Genomic DNA, 20133 nt, shown 5'->3' with positions numbered 1-20133 from the left:
TGGAGGGGGGAAGGCTGGGCAGTTGGGGTTAAGTGACTTGCCCAAGGTCACATGGCTAATGTTAAGTGTTTAAGGCCACATTTGAACTCAGGTCCTCCTGACTCCAGGGCCGGTGCTCTATTCACTGTGCCGCCTAGCCACCTCCATTCCTCTGTTTTGACAATACAATCATCTGGAAACCAATGTTCATCAGCAAGAGTGAATTGAAGTCCAAGTTCAGTTTAAACTAATAATGGTAGCCCTTAGAAATTCTTGTTTGTCATCGTATATATTCATTTCGAGTCCTTAGTTTATTAATAGAGGAAGCCTCAGTTTGAATGAAAAATAGCATGCTGATTGTGTGGGCACCCTCACCTTCAAACCAGGATTCAAAATCAATTCTCTACGAAGGGATGATGAACTAGGACCTGGTCAGGTTTGAAAGGTTTATTTATTCTCAGGGTTAGACATGAGAGACTCATTCTCTATCCGATCCACATGCTTTGTGGTTCTGTTAGCAGAAGCATCTAGGCTGAATAGACACTTTCTAGTTCCCTTTTCCTTCCTTATTCTTGCCTAATATCCTGAGCACATAAAACAATTTTTTTCTTCTTTTTTTACTGAATCTGCTTTAGAATTTGGGGGCAAGGGAGCAACCATTAAACTCTTCCCTGGACAAGTTCTTGCCAGAAGTAAGGATTTACATTTCCTTGTGCATGGAGTGTACATAAAGAACAGCTACCAAGAGCCAGAATGGAGGGTGGGACATTATCCTGGCCCCAGGAGGGATGCACTAAGTGTAGCTTTATTTCTGCTTAGAAACAGAGGAACATCACAGTGTTTTCCAGGATGCAGATAACTTCCATGAAGTGTTCTTCCTTGAAAATATATCTAAAATTCCAAAGAAAGGAAAGCTTATACAGAGTACAGCTGCTTTGTTACCATTTTACATTTACATTTACTCAATGAAATAAAATGGCCCACAGAAAGAAAATTTTTAAAACTATGCTTCTATACAGTGTTCTGTGAAAAGGATTTGGTTCTAACTCCTTAGACCAGGACTCCTGAACCCTTTTTATTTCCTCAAAGTCTCAGGGGCCATATGATACAGTAGAAGGAGTAAGAGATTTGGAGTTACTGACCCTGGGTTCAAATCCTGCCTTGGTTAGTTATCTTAGGCTAGTCACTTCCTTTTTATTCTCTATGGGCCTCAGTTTCTTCTGTAAAATTTGGGAGGAGGAAGAGATAAATTATTTCTAATATCCCTTTCATCTCTCAAGCCTATGGCCTTGTGACCACGCCAGCAAATGTATATAAGAATTAATTTAACAGAGATGGGATTGTGACTTGGAGATCAATCAATAATCTCTCTTCCTGTTGGGACTCCTGCCTTAATTGTGTCCCTTTGTCTTCTGTCTCAACAACATGAGAGCTCTTACTGAAAAAGTTCCTTTTTCTTTTTGGCCAGTAGCCCTTGCCATATAATTCATTAAAAGCCTAGAAAACAGTCAGTTTTTAACATGGGTACAAGTAAACATGATTCATCATTCTCATGTTCCTCCTGAATGGCTCAGGGAAAAGGTTGGGTATGTGTGTATATACAAACACAGGTGTGTATTTGAACTAGTTGGAGAGCATTCAGTCCCTCCAGACCAACATTTAGACATTTATATATAATCTCACATAAATAACTATGCATACACACATGCATACATATTCATACAAATATATATGAATACATACATGTGTTCATTACATATGTAGTGATTTGACTTCTAAATATCATACCTCCTTTGAAATAGGCTTTTATGTATGAAGCATTTATATAGCTTGATTCCTTTCCCCCTGTTAGTTGTACGGGGAGGTGTAGGCAGGGACTATTTTTTTATGCAATTTTGGATATGGTTTCTAACTCAATGTTAACAATAATAACACTTGACATTTAAATTGTGTTTTCAAAGTGCTTTTTTTGTACATTATCTCATCTGAACCTCATGACAACCCTTTGAGGTAAGTCCCAACTACTATTATTCACATTTTATACAAGAGGCCCACAAGTAAACAACTAGAAAATGTCAGAGGTAGGAGGCAAATCCAGAACTTCCTGATACCAAGTCTAGTACAATCCATTAGGCTCTGTTGCCTCTCCAAATAAATACATAAAGAATAATAAATAACTAAATGATTACATCTTAGCCACTACACACACACACACACACACACACACACACACACACACACACACAAGTAAACAGCTAGAAAATGTCAGAGGTAGGAGGCAAATCCAGAACTTCCAGATACCAAGTGTAGTATAATCTATTAGGCTCTGTTGCCTCTCCAAATAATTACATAAATAAATGAATAATAAATAACTAAATGATTACATCTTAGCCACTACACACACACACACACACACACACACACAAACATACACACACACTGCAAATAATAAGGGAAATGCAGTATATTCAAAGAATGGGTCTTCTGTTTGAGACATAAAATGTTCATGAGATTTTGATTCCCCTATTTGAAAATATCAGCTGAGCTTCCTTCATGCCATTTTCATTGGTTTATTTCTGAACACATGTACTACAGAACCCTGCATGGTCTCTTTCCTAAAACTCGAGGGCTTCTTAAAAATATATATAAAAAAAAAAAATTTAAAAACACTTAGCTACAGTGACATCTAGTGGTAAATGGGGCTTGGGTGGAGGTGATTTCTATTTCCCATCATCTGGAGCATAGACTTTTGAGTTGAAAGGGCCTGTAGGGATCTTCTCCTCTACATCTTTCACTTTACAGATGAAGAGAACGTGAAGGTGCTTAGGTCACCCACAGGGAGAAAGTGGTTGCACCAGAATCAGAACCCTCTCCTTCCAAATGCAGGCTCTTTCTTCCATACCACCCTGCTTCAAGCTTGCCTGATCCATGTTTGCCAGTTCTGCATGTTGTTAAATAGGGGATCTGTGAGAAGAATCCAGTGTTCGATGGGCTTTAAATTAAAAGTGAAAGTGTTCCCTCCAATCCTGCCAATGGCCTCTTAATTTCTCCATCCAAAAGCCTTTTCTTAGTCTTCACTGGCCTTGACCTTTCTACAGCTTTTGATGCTAACATTCCCTATTTCTGGATATATTCTTCTCTTTTGACTTTCATGACACTGGCTATCTCAACCTCTTAGAAAAATCAGCATCCTTCAAGAATCAGTTTGGATACTATCTTATGATCCCCCTGCCAATTTTCAGTGCTCCCTTCCTTTTCAAATTACTTTATGTTTGCTTTACATTCCATATTCCCTAATAGGAAGTAAGATCTTTGAGGATAGAAGTTTTTTTTTCTATTTTTGTATCTATAGAGTGCCTGGACATTCAATAAATGTTTGTTGATTGATTGCCTTGAATGAAGAATTAGACTTCTTCAGCTTGACATTAGAGAGAGTAATTGGAAATAATTGGTAGAAGTTGAAGAGAGAACAATTTGGGTTTGATGTAAAAAAAAATTACAAAAACATCCTAGACATTAGAACTATACCTAAATAGAATGAAAAGTAAGTTCTCCACCATTGAAAGTCTTAAGTAAAGATGAGATGACCACTTGGTCAGGATAGTGTAGAGGGAATGTTGGTCAGGTTGAGAAGAGGTGGCATTCAAGCTCCCCCCAGCTCTGAGATTTTTATTTAATGGGGTGTATATCAACAACATATTCCCAAGCTACCTAGTGACGGAGCCAGTATAGTGGATAGAGTGTTTGGTCTGGAGTCAAGAAAACCTGAGTTCAAATCCAGACTCAGACACTTACTAGCTATGTGACCCTAGATAAGTCACTTCACCTCTGTTTTCTTCAGTTTCCTAACTGTAATTAATAGCACCTTCTTCTCAGGGTTGTTGTGGAGATCAAGTGAGATGATGTTTAGTACTGTCACATAATAGGCTCTTAATGAACAGGACCTACCAACTGATATGTCCACTCAGGATTATCAGATTAGAGATTTAAAGCTGAATGGAAACTTAAAGGTCATCTCATCTAACTCTCTTAATATATAATAGATAAGATACAGCTAGATGGCCCAGTGTATAGAGCATAAGCCCTAGAATCAGGAGAACCTGAGTTCCAATTTGACCTTATACACTTACTAGCTACATGACCCTTGGCAAATCCCTTAACCCCAATTGCCTCAAAAAAGATTCTTATTTTATATACATACGTGTGTGTGTGTGTGTGTGTGTGTGTGTGCGTGTGTGTGTGTGTGCGTGTGTATTCAACAGGTGAGGAATCTGAAACCCAGAGCCAACATTCAAAGCCAGGTCTTCAGATTTCAAATCCAAAGCTCTCTCCATTGTACTAAGCTTTCTTATTGCCAAAAAGTCTTTATAAAAATGGTCTACAAACCATTCATATCAAGGGTATCCTTCACAAAAACATGAGAGAAAGGGTTTTGTTTTGTTTTTACAAATATTGCAGCACTCAGTCAATAAACATTTATTGAGCACCTACCATGTGCTAGGCATTGAACTAAGTGCTAGAAATGCAACAAGAAAAAAATAGTCCCTGCCCACAAAGACTGCATCTCTGCAGTCACAAAATTGCCTCAAAGCTAAAGAGTGTACGCAAGTTCCTGCTTTATGTACTATTCACTGATTAAACAGACATTACGCTTGACTCTGAACAACGTAGAACTCTGAAGGCCTTCTATAAAATATCTCCCTAAAACATAAACCCATTTTTTTAATGACAATATTTTTCAAGTGATGAATACCACATTCTCTAACGAATCAAAATTGCAGTTCACCCAAAGAGCAATGGATTTAAATGGTTAATAGCACATTATCAACAATTTTCTTACCAAAAAAAAGGTATACAAGATCTCATCAGAGAAAAATTATTAGAAAAGGAAGTGGGCTATATTATGCAGTCCATCCAAAGAGCAATGGATTTAAATGGTTAATAGCACATTATCAACAATTTTCTTACAAAAAAAAGGTATACAAGATCTCATCAGAGAAAAATTATTAGAAAAGGAAGTGGGCTATATTATGCAGTAACTGACTTTGATAGACCTACCCCTTCTCAGCAATGTAAGGTACCTAAAACAACTCTAAAGGATGCATGATGGAAAATGCCACCCCATCCACAGAAAGAAATATGGAGTCTGAATGCAGATTGAAGTGTACTATTTGCTCTCTTTTTTTTGTTTTTTTGTTTTGTTTTGTTTTTTCTTTTTCATGGTTCTTCCCATTCATTCTAATTCTTCTATACAACATGACCAATGTGAAAATATGTTTAATATGAATGTGTATGTAGAGCCTATATCAGATTGCATGCCACCTTGGGGAGAGGGGAGGGAGCAAATTTAAAACTTATGGAAGTGAATGTTGAAAACTAAAAACAAATTAGTTGATTTATAAAAAAAGGAAGCGGGATGGTCATGAAGGAAGACTGAGGGATAACAGATGGAGAGCACATGTGTTGCACTGGCTCTCATACAACCTTAAGGACCCAGAGGAAAAGTACTAATATATCCTTTGTGGAGGATTTATGATGGTAATGGATTCTAGAAGAGAGGAAGGAAGGAAGGAGAGCAGGAGGGAAGGAAGAAAGGGAGAGAGGAAGGGAAGGAAGTATTCATTAAATACCTACTATGTGCCAGACACTGTACTATTATTTAATGATCCTTACAATCATGAGAAGTAGGTGCTATTGTTATCCCCATTTTATAGTTGAGGAAACTGAGGCAGGCAGAGATTAAGTGATTTGCCCAGGGTCACACAGCTAGTCTGAGCCTGTATTTGAACTCAGCTCTTTCTGACTCCACGGGGCCACCTAAATCTCTCCTCAAGAGATGAAAATGTGTGGGTGGGATGTGATCTGTATCATTGGATAGAGTATCTAAATGGATAAAATCACGACTTCATTGAAGTCTATAGACACACTTGTCCAGCCAGGTATCTCCCATAGATATGTTAAGAGTTTTGTAACTGCAGAGGTAATTTTATTGAATAATCCTCTGATTATCAATATCAGGTGAGGTATATTTGCTAGTGGTGGGTGCCATTTTTATGGAGGATATCCCAAAAAGAATACAAATGGAAGAATGATTCCATACCAGCTCTTTCCAATGCCCTTGTTTACAGATGTCATTATGCTGCTGTAACCCAGTCTCACTTAGCCCAACAGAGCTTTTTGCTGCTGTTGTTGTTGTTGTTGTTGTTTTGGGTTTGGTTTTATTTTTGGAGGGGGGAAGGCAGGGCAATTGGGTTTAAGTGACTTGCCCAAGGTCACACAGCTAATAAGTGTGTCAAACGTCTGAGGCCAGATTTGAACTCAGGTCCTCCTGACCCTAGACCTAGTGCTCTATTCACTGTGCCACCTAGCTGCCCCCAAAAGGTTTTAATGAGAGAACCGGATGCACAAAAGAGATAGACCTAGTGAACTATACAGGGAAAAAAGTTGATGAAAAATGCATGCTGCCTAGATTATGATATGCTAATGAGTTGGCAACCCACTAAATTAATGTATCCCTACCTTTATCTTGGATAGGCACTGCTGATATATAAAGACCTGAGTCCAGAATGATGTAGGAGGAAAAGGATTGGCTGGATTGTATTGAAGAAATTATTTAATACTTTCAAAAATTCTCAGCTGTTTCCTAAAACAGAACAAAAGAAAACAAAAATCTTTTTAAGAACGATATTCTCCTGATAACACAATATATATCCAAATTGTAGAACATGATTATTTCCAAATAACCAAAATTACAAGGGACCCCGTGAGTAATGGGGAGATGCATGACTAGTACAAAGAGGTTGCCACGTATTGCCAATAGCGACATCAATCTTCAAGGAAAAGTGTGATTAGAAAAGGAGAGCAGTCATGTATCACAAGTGTGAGACACCAGGTCAACAGTTCACATGCCACAATGGTACCCATGAAAGAGTAAAACACCAAGAGGAGGGGCGTCTAGGTGGTGCAGTGAATAGAGCACCAGCCCTGAAGTCAGGAGGACCTGAGTTCAAATCTGGCCTCAGACACTTAACACTTACTAGCTGTGTGACCTTGGGCAAGTCACTTAACCCCAATTGCCCTGCCCTCTCCCCTCCACCAAGAGGAAAGCATTCTGAAATCTGAGTAGATGCTCTGTGGGATTTCTAGGAAGACACAGGTACATATCTCACAGAGTAAGACGGTGTATGTGTGTTGTAATCTCTCCATTGGAGAGTGACCACATCGAGAAGATCACAGACCCATTAAAGTTTTAAAGTATAATTGGGTCTGTGAATTCATTTTCCATTTCATTCTTGCATGTTTTGTTTTGGCTCCCTAAGAGTAGCAAGGATACTTTGTGCTTGTTACTGGAGAAAGTGGTCATTTCTTTAACTTGTCAAAGTCACTTAAAATTGCATTTTTGTTTTTTCAAGGATCCAAGTTAGTTTTATCTGCAAAATTAAAAAAAATTGTTATGTGGGACAATGGGAAAAGGACTGAATTTAGAACTAGAACACCCAGATTCAAATCCTGATCCTTTTATCCACTATCTGTATTACCACAATATCTACAGATATTACTACAATATCTGTAGGAAATTCATTTCCCCTTTCTAGGCCTCATTTTTATCAGGATTTCCTCTATGCCACTAGAAACAGAGAAACTGTATCCAATATAAATCCATTTCCCATGCTTTAAATTTCTAGGTGAAAATACTCTGAGACTATATACATACAAAATAATGATGCTTTGAAAGGGAAAGAAGGAGTTAAATGTTTTTACCAGTTTTTTTAATCCTTTGTTTTAGCTTCTGTTTTAATCAGCAAGTATGAAATTGATAACTAGAGGATTGAGAGTTCAGTGTGCCCTTAAAAAAATAGAAGGCAAAAACTCTATGCAAGCATGGCTAAGACATTTAAAAATTGGTAATATGAGGAGTTTGTACCAGATGGCCTCCAAAGTCCTTTTTGTTACTGAGCTGTTTCAGTCATGCCCAACTCTTTATGACCCCATTTGGAGCTTTCTTGGCAAAGACACTGGAGTAGTTTGCCATTTCCTTCTCTAGCTCATTTTTCAAATGAGGAAACTGAGGCAAGCAGGGTGAAGTGACTTGCCCAGGGCCACATAGCTAGTAAGTGTCTGAGGTCAGATTTAAACTAAGGTCTTCCTGACTCCAGGTCAGGCACTTTATCCACTGTACCACCTAACTGTCCCTAAAGTCCCTACAGATCTAAATATAGAGTCCCATAATCTTATCATTCAAGTAATTTAAAAAAATGCTGTTCCCAAAAGTTTGATTCAAACATTGACCACTGATCTTTGGAAAGGATTACATTAAACTTGCACTAATTATTATTTATTTAGCATGGTCTTTGAGCACTAGAGATTTTAAAAGTTGTGATCATATTTACAGGAAAAAAAAACTCCCTCTCTATATTTTTTAAAGCAATTGGGGTTAAGTAACTTGCTTAAGGTTACACGGCCAGTTATTTTGTGTGGGTGCCAAGTATCTGAGGCTGGAATTGATGCCGGGTCTCCTGACGCCAGGGCCAGGCACTTACTCACTGAGCCACCTGGCTGCCCCTATTTTTTGTGTTAAGTGTCTGAGGCCAGATCCGAACCCAGATCCTCCCGACTCCAGGGCCGGTGCTCTATTCACTGATCCACCCAGCCGCCCCCTCCCCCTATATTTTTAAGAGTACATAGGTGCTCTAGTTAAATTGCTGTAATTATCCATTTCTGCTCAGTGCTCTAGGTATCAGTTTCCTAGCTGCTGATCCAAACAGGACCTTAAACAAAAAGTTAGCAAAGAAAAAAGCACTCTTAGAACTTTTTGGTTCTCTTTCTCCCTTCTATAGCATCATTCTTTTGTATGTATATCACCTCAGAGTATCTTCATTCAGAAATCCACAATGTAGGAAAATGATTGACAATGCCTATAAATATTTCCTCAGCTTCTCACCACATAGAAGAAATCATTTTATTTTCTTGTGCTGCTATTAATATGAGGTTGCCTTGGGTATTCTCCAGATGGAAAATAGTGTCATAACAAGCTCTTTCCTTTTTTCTCCTTATACTTGATTTGCTCAATCATTATCTGAGTTACAGACCATGGCTGGAAATAGCCATTTGTCAGACCTGCTGATAATTCTATTCTTCAGAAGATGGAGGAAGCAACAAGGGGAACTGCTATTCTATAGTGAATGTCATGATGAATGAGGAACTGACTGACAAGTAGAAATAATGGAAACTTTGGAAGGAAGTTCCCAGGCCATCAGAAATGATAGATAAGGAGGGTAATGCCAGGCATGGGCTGACATCTACTATAGACTTGAAAAATAGATTTCGAAGAGTTTAGAGAAAAGGTAGATAGGATCAGACAGCCATTGTGGAGACAAAAGGAGGATTAAAATATGGAGAATATTCTGGCAAATGGTACAATCTTAATGGAAGTCAAAGCCATTCAACTTCTACCTTGGTTCTCTTTTCTCTTCTAAGGAAAATCTTCATATTGACACAACAGCAAAAGAATGTTCATTTGAAACACAAAATAAATAAGTAGACGGTAAGAGAGCACCTCACTTTCCCTTCACATGTTCAAGTCGTAGGGTATGGGTGAAGTATGTCCCAGGTTTTTGGCAGCATTTTCATAAGTGATTGCTGAACTGCTATCAGTGATCTAAACTAAAAAAAAAAGATGACTATCAATGAAATCACAGAAGTTTTGTCAATTCTTATTAAAAGGAAATGATGATTGAAACCTAGCATAGATTCATCATGCGTAAATCATGGCAGAACAGTTTAATTCCCTTTCATGATAAGATTAAGAAGGAGAAATGTTGAACATAGTGTTTAAGAGTCCTGGATTTATTGTCAGAACTGGGTTTGGATCCTGACCTTGACACTTACAAACTGTATCACAGTGGGCAAATCAATTAACTTCTTTGTGCCTCAGTTTCCTAATTTGTAAAAGGGGGATATCAAAGATTGCTTCACAGTGTTGTTATGAGGCTCAATGGGATAACTGAAGCAGCTAGATGTCATGGTGAATAGAAACCTGGAGGTGGAGTCAGGAAGACCTGAGTTCAAATCCTACTTCAGATATTAACTAGCTATGTGACCCTGGGCAAGTCACTTAATCTGTGTCAGCCTCAATTTCTTCAACAGTGAATATATATAATAGTTGTACCTACCTCAAAGAGTTGTGAGGATCAAATGAGATAATGTATTTAAAGCACTTTGCAAACCTTAAAGCGCTATATAAACTTTAACTATATTATAATTTATACATATAGCATGACCACACAGTAAAGTGATAGGTAAATGTCAGCTATCATTATTGGTTTTTCTTGTTATTACAATGTAACAAAAAGAGCACCGAACTAAGAGTCTCAAGACCTGATTTCAGTCCTAAATTTGATACTTACTAGCTGTGTGACTGTGGGTAAATCCCTTAACCTCCCTCTATGACTCTCCTTTTCCTCACCTGTAAAATATTTTTTCAATGCCTTAATGCATCCATGATCTCACTGATATGGATGTTCTGCTAGCTGCCCCCAAAACAATTTATTTATATCTCCTGCAAATCCTTCTGCAACTCTTTCCTATGTCTTTCTATGAATCCTCCAGAAGAGGTTCAAACGACTTGGTAACAACCTTCCTCTCCCCTTTCCCACCTCCCTGCCCTTGTTTCTATAAAAATGGATCTAGGATACAAAGAACTGGGCAGGGGGCTATTCTGTGTTTTGTTTCATGGGTTTCTGTGACCAAATAATTCCTTATCTAGTAGCCAAACTCCTGGTAATTGAAGAGTCTCTTGTATCAGGAAAGCCAGGCCCTCCAAAAGCAGAAAACACAGGCAAAATTTATCTAGTCTTGTAGAGTCCATCAGACATGGTGCTTCTCTGACATTGCTTTAAGAACCTAGGCTCACCTTCATGCCGTGACAAGGCATCTAAGGAGGACTTTTGTGCAGACTATAAGATACTAATAATGATTATACTGTCAACCATACAGGGCTATTGTGAAGAAATGACTTTGTAAACCTTAAAGTGTTGTGTAAATGTGAGCTAATATAATACCAAGATTTAAATATGAGGGAAATGATATAATATAATTGAGTTTCAGCAAAGCATTTGAAAGAGTATCTCAGGTCCTCCTCAAGGACATGATGGGTAAGTATGGACTTACTGATAGTAGAATTGGAAGAATTTGGAACTAGTTTGACAATTGGACACAAGCAGTATTAATTCATAGAATCATGTCAACCCATAGGGAAGTCACTACTGAAGAGCTAAAGGATTCTGTTCCTGGTCCTGCTCCATTAACTATCTTTATTGATGCCAGGGCAAGGGTGAAACTGAAAAGGAGAGCTAATGTATTGCCCAGTTGTCAGCATCCCAAGATGCTGATAAGCTAAAATGTTTGACTGATGTTGGTTATGCGAAATTTAATTAGGATTAAATTTAACTAATTTAGATAAAAGCCCATATGGGTTCAAAAGTATCAGTTGTGCCAGTTCTGGATGGGGGGAAGTATGGCTGGGCCATATTTCATCTTCAGGAAATTAACAGGACCAGGATGCAAGAAGGCAGTAGTGTGTATATTGATATGATGCAAAGGTAAGTTTGTAGAGCATAGAAGAAAACTTGAAGGAGAAAACAGGAAGCTAGAAGGGACAAAGATGAATATAATTTTATATTAGTATTGAAGTAATAGGAGGTTCTTTCTCTTCATAACTACAGAATTATGTCTGACCCAGCTAATAGAAGTATAGAGAGCACAATCAATTGTATAATTTTTTCCCCAAGAAAAGTGAGGAAAAATTTTATTTTATGTGGTCACTGAAAATTTCTTTCTCTTTCCCTTGTGAAAAATTGGATAACATTTTCCTTTCTCTAATATGTGACCAAAGACTTTCAATGCCCCCCCCCCCCTTTTATTTAAAGTTCAAATTCCTTTGCTTAGCATTTAGGGACCTCCATTCATGGTCTTAGTAGAAGCCACCTTTCCAGTCCTATCTTATACAATTCATCCTCAGGGCCTTTTTGTTCCAGTCATACAAGACTTCTAGTCTTCCCAGTGATGCCACATCCTTTCCCTTCTCTAACTTTTATCACGTAGAATATAAGCTCCTGGAAGGCAGAAACTGGTCTTTTTGTTTGTTGGTTTCATTGTTGCAGGCCCAGCCTGGCCTAGCACATGGTAGGCATTTTATAAATACTGGTTGAAATGAATTTACATGAAAAAATGAGTGATGACAAGCTCTCTACACATCAATATGACATTGGTAGCAAATAACAATAATAATATACTCTTTGGCTACATTAATAGAAGCTTAGTGTCCAGAATTAGTTAAGCCACAGTCCCACTGTAGTTGACCCTAACAATGTGGTATTGTAATCAACTGTGATTTCCTTCCTTCTTCAAACAGTTTCATAGTATGCCCAGAATAGGTCAATTAGGATGGCGAAGGGACTCAAAACAGAACTGGACAAGGAATTTGAGGGATTTTTAGCCTGGAGAAGAGGTTTCCTTTGGGCATGATAGTTGGTTTTAAATATTTTAAGGGTCATGGTGTAAAAGACAGATTAGACTTGTTTTTCTTGGCCCCTGAGGGAAAAAATAGGACCAGGGGTAGGAGCTGCAGAAAGCTGAAAACTATCTTATTAGAAGGAACTATTTCCTAAAAGTTAGAGCTGCCCCAAAATTGAACAAGCTATCACGGATAGGTAGTGACTTCTCAGTCACCTGAAAGCAAATGAAGCCTGGTGGCTAGTATGGGATACTATAGAAAGGATTCCTGCTCAGGGATGGACAGACCTAGATGGCCTTGGGGAGTTCTTCCTACTCAGAGATTCTGTTATATAATTAACCCCATCAGCCATTTCCAAGTTATCTAGGCTGGTTGTTGTCCTTCAAGTTCCAGTGTGTTTGACACCGGCTGATCAGACCAATAGGAACTCAGAGTGCTCTACCCCAGGTCGGGTACAAATAGTCCATGTGAATGTTTGGGGTGCATTCTCTGAATTTATGCATATTGTGTTTCTTTTGAGCTACCTTGATTCTGCTTTGCTCAAAGAGCTCGGCACATTCTTTGATGTGAGCATGCCATGCTGAGCGGTCCTGTATCAGTGTCTCCCATGTCACACAATCAATTCCAAAGTTCTTGAGAGTGTCCTTGTATTGCTTCTTCTGACCATCATGTGAATGCTTGCCCTGTGTGAGTTATCTAGGTAATTGCCCCTCCAAGCTGAACACTTCCATCCACCCCTCACCTCTCCTCGACCCCCACCTCACCTTCTAGAAGGACAATAACTAAGGGTGTAGACGTTAATGAATAAACTAAGCCTTCTCATTCCCTCCAGTGGGGATAGAGAACTTCCTAAAGGATATTCTGCCCCCTGCTAGGGACAGACCTACCCAATATGCAAAATAAGGAAGTTGGATTAGATAATTGATCTCTTTCTCAAATCCCACCATGCTCTAACATTATGGCTGTGATTCTGACCCATTACCTTTCAAGTAGTTCCTACCATGCTTGCTTGAGATTACATGGAAGGCGTTTCCCTGGAGTTCGTGAAGTTATTTTAGGGGACCACAGGTTGGAAGAGAGGACCTTTGAAAAACTGTGTTTTAGCGTTTGAAACTTACATCTACATTTCTAATAAGCTGCAACTGCTGAGAATTAGCACCTGTCTAGCTTAAAGTCATTAATCTCCTTGGGTAAATTTGTTAATCCCCCGCAAAGTATCATCTGCCCCTAATAATACATCTCAACTGAACATGAACATCAATAAAATTATATATGAGGGGCTCAAAAAAAAAAAAGGAATTAGAGAAAGTCAAGGTCACTCTTGTCCTGAGATCTTAATCTAAGTAAAACAAAAATTTATGCACATGATAAAAATAAACCACCACAATACTCTCTCCTTCCTGCTTCACCATACATTTGGTTTCTAGTAGTCACGAATTAGCCCCTCTGTCATTGTCAAAGCAACTTTAAGCCAAGGGAAGACAAAGCAATTTGGAAAGAAAAGAAAATCTTCGCCAAAAGTTGGGACTTGGGCATAAACAATAGGATGTTTTCAGGTAAATCTTGGAAAATAAAAAGGATATCAGTGGGAAAAGGCAACCACAGAGGGAAAGAATCTCAGGTTACAAAGGTGAGTGAAAATTCTGCTAATTTTGCAGTTTTGTGTATATGTGTAAACACATATATGTAGATGTAGATGTGCCCATGTGAGAAGAGAAAAGTGGTAAATATATGGAGTGCCCAAATAAATCTTGGCTATGTAGCACTAAGTTCATTTTCTTCAGAGCCCCAAAGAGGAAGATAAGGAGGGGGGAACAAAAGCCCACACAAGCAACTCCTTATTCCACAGTCTTGTTCTGTAATATTTCCCTCTCTTTCCACTTGTTCCATTTTCCTTATTCCTCTCTTTCAAGTCTTGGCTTGAGCTGGTCTCAGGTCAGCTGAGGGTCCCTCCCTGGTGAGCAGCTGCTGTCATTTTTAATTAGGTAGCAGGTGGCTGGCACTTCAAAGCAGCTTCGCTCACAGTTATTTGCACAGGCCAGAAAGGGAGCTCTGGCCAACCTGCCTGGAGCGACAGCCTTGCTAGGTGGGATTTGGCCCAGAGACTCTTGGTTCCATGACCCTTGCTGAATGCTGGAAGAGAGGAAGGATGGAAAGCCGGAAGGAGAGGAGCCCACCCCAGGTGTGTGTTTTAGATGGGGGGGGGGGGGGAGGGAGAATGTGCATACAAAAGTGGGTAAATCATTTGTTTGCATGCTTTAAAGTCCTCTGAGCCCTCTAATAGAATGGAGTTTTATGAAAAATGGCACGGCATAGGATAGTGCTTGAAGGAGTTAGATAGACCTTGGTTGGAATCGTGCATCAGACTCTTCCTGTGTGATCCAGGGCAAGTCACAACCACTCTGAGCTGTAGTCTCCTCACCCTTAGATGGAGGGCTTGATCAGCTCTGAATCTGTGTTCCTCTGTCTTTTCCTGACACCAAGGATTAGATCTGTAGTTTGGCTCATTCTGAGCAAAAGAGATATTTTTATTGATCACTGATTCTGCTGTTTGTGTTCAAGGGAAAGTGGAACAGCATAAGAGGAAGTTTGAATTCAACTCTTCATTTGTGGGAGAGGGAGCAAAATGAACAGGTGAAAGGAATCAGGAACTTACACTTCCTTGTGGTTGGGGAGTACAGTGGAGGAGGGGCGAGGGGGAAGAAGAAGGTGAAGACTGAGCCCTGAGAACAAGGAAGACAAAGTATGACAAATGAGCTTTTTGATAAAGTCTTTGTGAAAATAGTGGTTTCCCTTACCTATAGTTGGCTTAGGTAATTTGCAGATTATCCATAGGTTTCTCTGAGCACTCTGCAGACTTCTGGGCTACCTCCCTTTGCCACTTTTGGTACTTGCCCAGGTAAGACTAAGTGAAAAATGTGTTTTTGTTGTTTTGAGGTGAGGTTTCTTGATTATTTTGGGGGGGACCTATAATATCACTGGCATAGGGAACCCCTGGGGTAACTAGGTAAAACAGTATATAATGCTGGGCCTAGAGTCAAAAAGACTTGAGTTCAAATATGCCTTCAGACACTTGCTAGATGTGTGACTCTGGGCAAGTCACAATGCTATTTGCCTCAGTTTCCTCATCTGCAAAATGAACTGGAAAAGGAAATGACAAACCATTTCAGTATCCTTTCTAAGAAAACTCCAAATGGGGTCATGAAGAGTCAGACATGACTGAACCATCACTGAACAACCAAGTCATGTACAAATAAGAAACCCAAAAGAAATGGTTTTAAATCTTCAGTCACATTTGAGATGAAAAACTGAAAAATGACTGAACAACAAAAATAGGGAACTCCTGATGAGGAAACCCTTTCTATCAATGCAGATCAGCAACTGTTCTCCAGCTTCCAGAGGCATTGGGAGGCTTCCCAAGGTCACACAGCTAGGGTGTGTCAGAGACTATACTTGAACCTGGGCCTTCCTGACTCTGAGGCCATTTCACTATCTCCTATACCACACAGTCTTTCAAAAGAATATCCATCTATGAAAAATGTTATTAGGAACTAAATCCACTATTGTTAAGTCATCATTTTGTGGTCTAACAATTGCCCAAAGCCACTCTGTATTTTAAATCCCTCTGGACACTCTCCTATGGCAAGAATTGAAAGAGTGGTGTCAAAGCCACCCTTTTTAGCCAATACTTTAATTAGATAAGGAAATATATTAGTCAAAAAAATCTTAAACTAAGATTTCCTTTTAAAGTATTTTGAGGTCCATTCCAATTGGTTGAGAAATTTTGCTCTGCCTTCTGGGTCCTATATATGCACTCAGTTAACTAGAACAGGGAGCTTTTTCAGAAGTTGGAGCATATTGCTTTCTAGCATGTACCTGAAAAGATCCCATGCCTGGGATGAGGGGATGGGGGTAAAGAAGTCTCAGCTTCAGTCAGGTTTTCTCCATCTGGACAGCAGTGCTCTGATCTTTGCATCAGTGTGCTAAATGGCAGGCCCAGATCAGCTGTCAGCTGTGTGTACATCATCAGGAGTCAAGGACAGCCTGAACTCACAGCCCTACAAAGATCCCAGCAAAGTCACAAAACCGTAACTAATGAGAACTTCTTGAGCACACTGTGACTGCGGGCAAAGGACTTCTAACAACTAGAAACTGAATTACCCCTGGCTATGTGTGTTCTCTTAAGTGTGAGCCCACTTTCCCACTTTTCCTGGATTCTATATGTTCTTTTGGGAGAATATCAGGGATATGTTTTGTACCAACTGCTTTTATTGTAGCCCCTTAGAAAACACCCCTTTCTGAGAGCTACTTAAGTCTGGCTGATTACTTAATTCTCAATTGATAAATGGGGAGAAGCACACAGGTATGGGTCTAAGTCAATGACATTAGAGAAAGCCACCCCATTTCCCCTCAGGAGTACCTATAGAATCCTAAAAAGGTATAGCCAGCTTAGCATTGGGAACTTGACTTATCTGTGAGAATGGAAATTGGGATAAGGATACTTCAGCTTATATGAGCTACAAAAAATCAAGAATAGGTAGGACAAGCTACAGAAATTTGCAAGAAAGCTTTATTTCACATCCAGGGTGCTTTCTCTTTAAGTCCTTTGAGATTCTTAATCAAGGAAAGTCTTTGTAGAATAGTGGACAGTTTCGTGTTCCAAGTCACTCAGGAACCTATGGGGACACATAACACAACACCCAGGCTAATTATTGCAAAAAGTGATGTATCAGGGTTTGGTGTTGGGGAGAGGGAGTGAATCATTGTCCAGGATTTACCAGTTGCTAGATAAATTGTCTACTTTGTAATTCTGGAAACTAAGGTAGGACATAAGGACTTAGCATTCAGGAAAACCCAAATACCATGGTCCTACAGCAAGATGAGGAACCAGGCTAATTGTGCCAATTGACATCAGTAAAGGTATTCTTACTTAGGCACTATGACAAATGCCTGAAGAGAAACATAGCCCTTGAAGTTAAGCACAGAAAGCAAATGATCAGTGTTGCCAGAATTGTTTTCTCATCCCCTTCTCAAGATGGACACCTCACCTCCCCACACAGGTGCCTGAGATTGCAGCCAGTCCACACTGGCAATGGATGCTATATGCCTGATACTGCAGGAGTCCCTTTCCCCCATTGTGATTTAATGAAGACGATGGTCTCCTTTTTCATATCACATTGTGATGGGTATTGTTTTACATTGGCCTCTTCCTTTTATCTGCCTGGGACCTTGCTCAGAAGCTTTATCAACACTGGAACTTGTTCCTGCACCCAGAGCTCAATGTGCGGTGAGATCAGTTCCCACATCCTGTTGTAGACAAGCCATGGCAGAAGCAGTGGCGGGGTGGGGACAGGGGAGGCTGGTGTTTTCCCCCAACCACAGTCACCCTGCCAGCTGGAATCTACCTGGCTGGAGCCCTGAACACATTTAATTTTTATAAAACATCAGTCACTAGGATTCTTCAACCCTTGGGGAAGGGGAGGAAAATGTTCACCCAGGCTTTAAGTTATGAGGTCCTCTATGGGAAACATGAATTTCTGTAAATAGACAACTTCCTTATTGAACTTAGAGTCTGTGTATTAGACTAGGCTGTAAAGGTAACAAAGAAGCAGTGCCTGCCTCCAGGAAATACTTGGAGAGATAGAATATGCACATGAGTAAGTGGCTACTATGAAGAATATTAGCAGCAGTCTAAAAGATTGAAGAATTCTTGCTCTGTTTTATTGTATCATCCACATTATAATTTGCTACCTACCCATTTCTGAGAGATGGCATAAGCATTAAAGTCTTCCACATTCTATGACAATGAGGCACATGATACCTGGAAGAAAAATACATTATAAACACCTACCCTCCCTTAGTATTATGTTTAAGAATAAAAACAGAACCAATATTACACTTTTCTTTCAGCAAGAGTCCTGAACTTCAGAGTCTAAGGACCCGGGTTTGAGTCATAACCCTTCCACTAACTACTTGTATGCCTTTGGGGTCAGTCACTTCATCTCTTTGGAACTCAGTTTCCTAATTTATAAAAATGGGGGATGAAGACTAAGGAAAAACTAATGTCACTTCTGTCTAACAGTCTAGGACTTAATTTATGGTAATCAAACTGCTAAATGCTATATTCTAGTTCTTCCACAGGATCTCAGTCATGAGAGTTAAAAGAAACCTGAAGTCAGTGAGTTTTGACTTTAAATAAAAATAAGTGACCGTCCAACCTTTCTTTTTTTTTTAATTAAAAAAAAATTTTTTTTAAACAATCAGGGTTAAGTAACTTGCTCAAGGTTACACGGCCAGTTATTTCTGGGTGTGGTGCTAAGTATTTGAGCCTGGATTTGATCCCCAGGTCATCCCGACACTGGAGCCGGTGCTCTTACTCACTGTGCTGCCTGGCCATCCCCATCCAACCTTTCTTTTAAGATCATAAGTAAGGAGGAAGTGGCTACCTTCCATGATAAATAGCACCAATGAGTAGAAGTCATTCCTTCCATCCTGCCTAAGTTTGTATCTGTACCTTCCACCATATTGTCTCAAGGTTCTGCTAAGAAAAGCAAGTTGAACTCTTCCCCTTGACTTCAAGAGAGCTATCATGGAAAGTTACTCCCCCTCTCAGCTGGTTTCCATACCTGTAACATGCACTGTAAGTGGAAAAAGCACTACATCCAAAGTTAGAAGACAGGTTCAAATCCCACTCTTGCCACTTCCTAACAGTGTGACCTAGGGAGGCACCAGCACCAAATCAATTGTTTGGCCCTCTTCTATGTGACAGCCTTTTAAAGACTTCCAGAGAGCTGTCATCTCCCCCAAAGCATTTTCTTCAGGTTAAATATCCTACATTCCTCCATGACTCCAGGACTATGTTTTGTATAGAAAGCTTCAGCCCATCTTTCCAGACTGTATAGCCCATTGCTCCTCTCCATATACTCTACAGGCTGTAGCCTATGACCCTTTCACTCTAGGGCTCTATCCACTGCACCACCTAGCTGCCCCATTTTAATGAATTTTTAAACCATATGATCACACTAATTTCAAGTCCACTAAAACCTCCAAATCCCATTCAAACTAGCTACTATCTAGCAAGGTATTTCCTGTGCTGACTTGCAGTGGTGAAATTTATTTTTCTAATCCAAAGTGTAAGTTTTTACATTTATTTCCTTTAAATTATATTCTTTTAGACTCAGTGAGAACTCTGTCATTTAGTGTTAGCTATCCCTCTGATCTTTGTTCCCTATGCAAATTTTATGGCTATGTTATAGCTTCCTTTATCCACATTATTGATAAAAGTGTCAATAACCAGCATTAGGTTCAGCAGCTGGATTCCTTCCTAATTGATATTGAATGATGACCACTCAGTCATTCAGCCTTATTCTGTATCCACCTAAAGTACTATCATCTAGCCTAGGGGTAGAGAACCTGAGACTTCAAGGCCCCATGTGACCTTTTATGTCCTTGGATGCAGTCTTTTGACTGAGTCCAAGTTTTACAGAACAAATTCTTTTATTAAGGAGATTTGTTCTGTGAAGTTTGGATTAAGTCAAAGGGCTGCATTTGAGAACCCAGAGGGCCATGTGTGGCCTTGAGGCTACAAGTTCCCTACCCCTGATCTAACCCCTACCAATCCACCTTATTCATAAGAACAG

At 39.5% G+C, this 20133-nt stretch overlaps 1 protein-coding gene across 4 annotated transcripts in view; it reads left to right on the top strand.

Annotated features, from left to right (window-relative positions):
* The window catches only part of FYB1 (FYN binding protein 1), a 212381-nt gene that overhangs the window by 68037 nt on the left and 124211 nt on the right, over positions 1-20133 (top strand). Inside the window, exon 1 of one of the 4 annotated variants that reach the window (XM_069096196.1) lies at positions 14516-14675. The exons of the other annotated variants lie outside the window; for them this stretch is intronic. Coding sequence (XP_068952297.1) covers positions 14610-14675 — 66 coding nt within the window. The 5' untranslated portion in view covers positions 14516-14609. Of the gene's footprint in view, positions 1-14515; positions 14676-20133 lie in introns of those variants that run through there. 4 annotated transcript variants of the gene reach the window in all.

Source organism: Petaurus breviceps, unplaced genomic scaffold (genome assembly GCF_028583685.1).
Source record: "Petaurus breviceps papuanus isolate PSGF00001 unplaced genomic scaffold, PetGlider_PUasm1.0 229, whole genome shotgun sequence".
NCBI lineage: Eukaryota > Metazoa > Chordata > Mammalia > Diprotodontia > Petauridae > Petaurus > Petaurus breviceps.
This window is presented reverse-complemented; position numbering and strand designations above follow the sequence as displayed.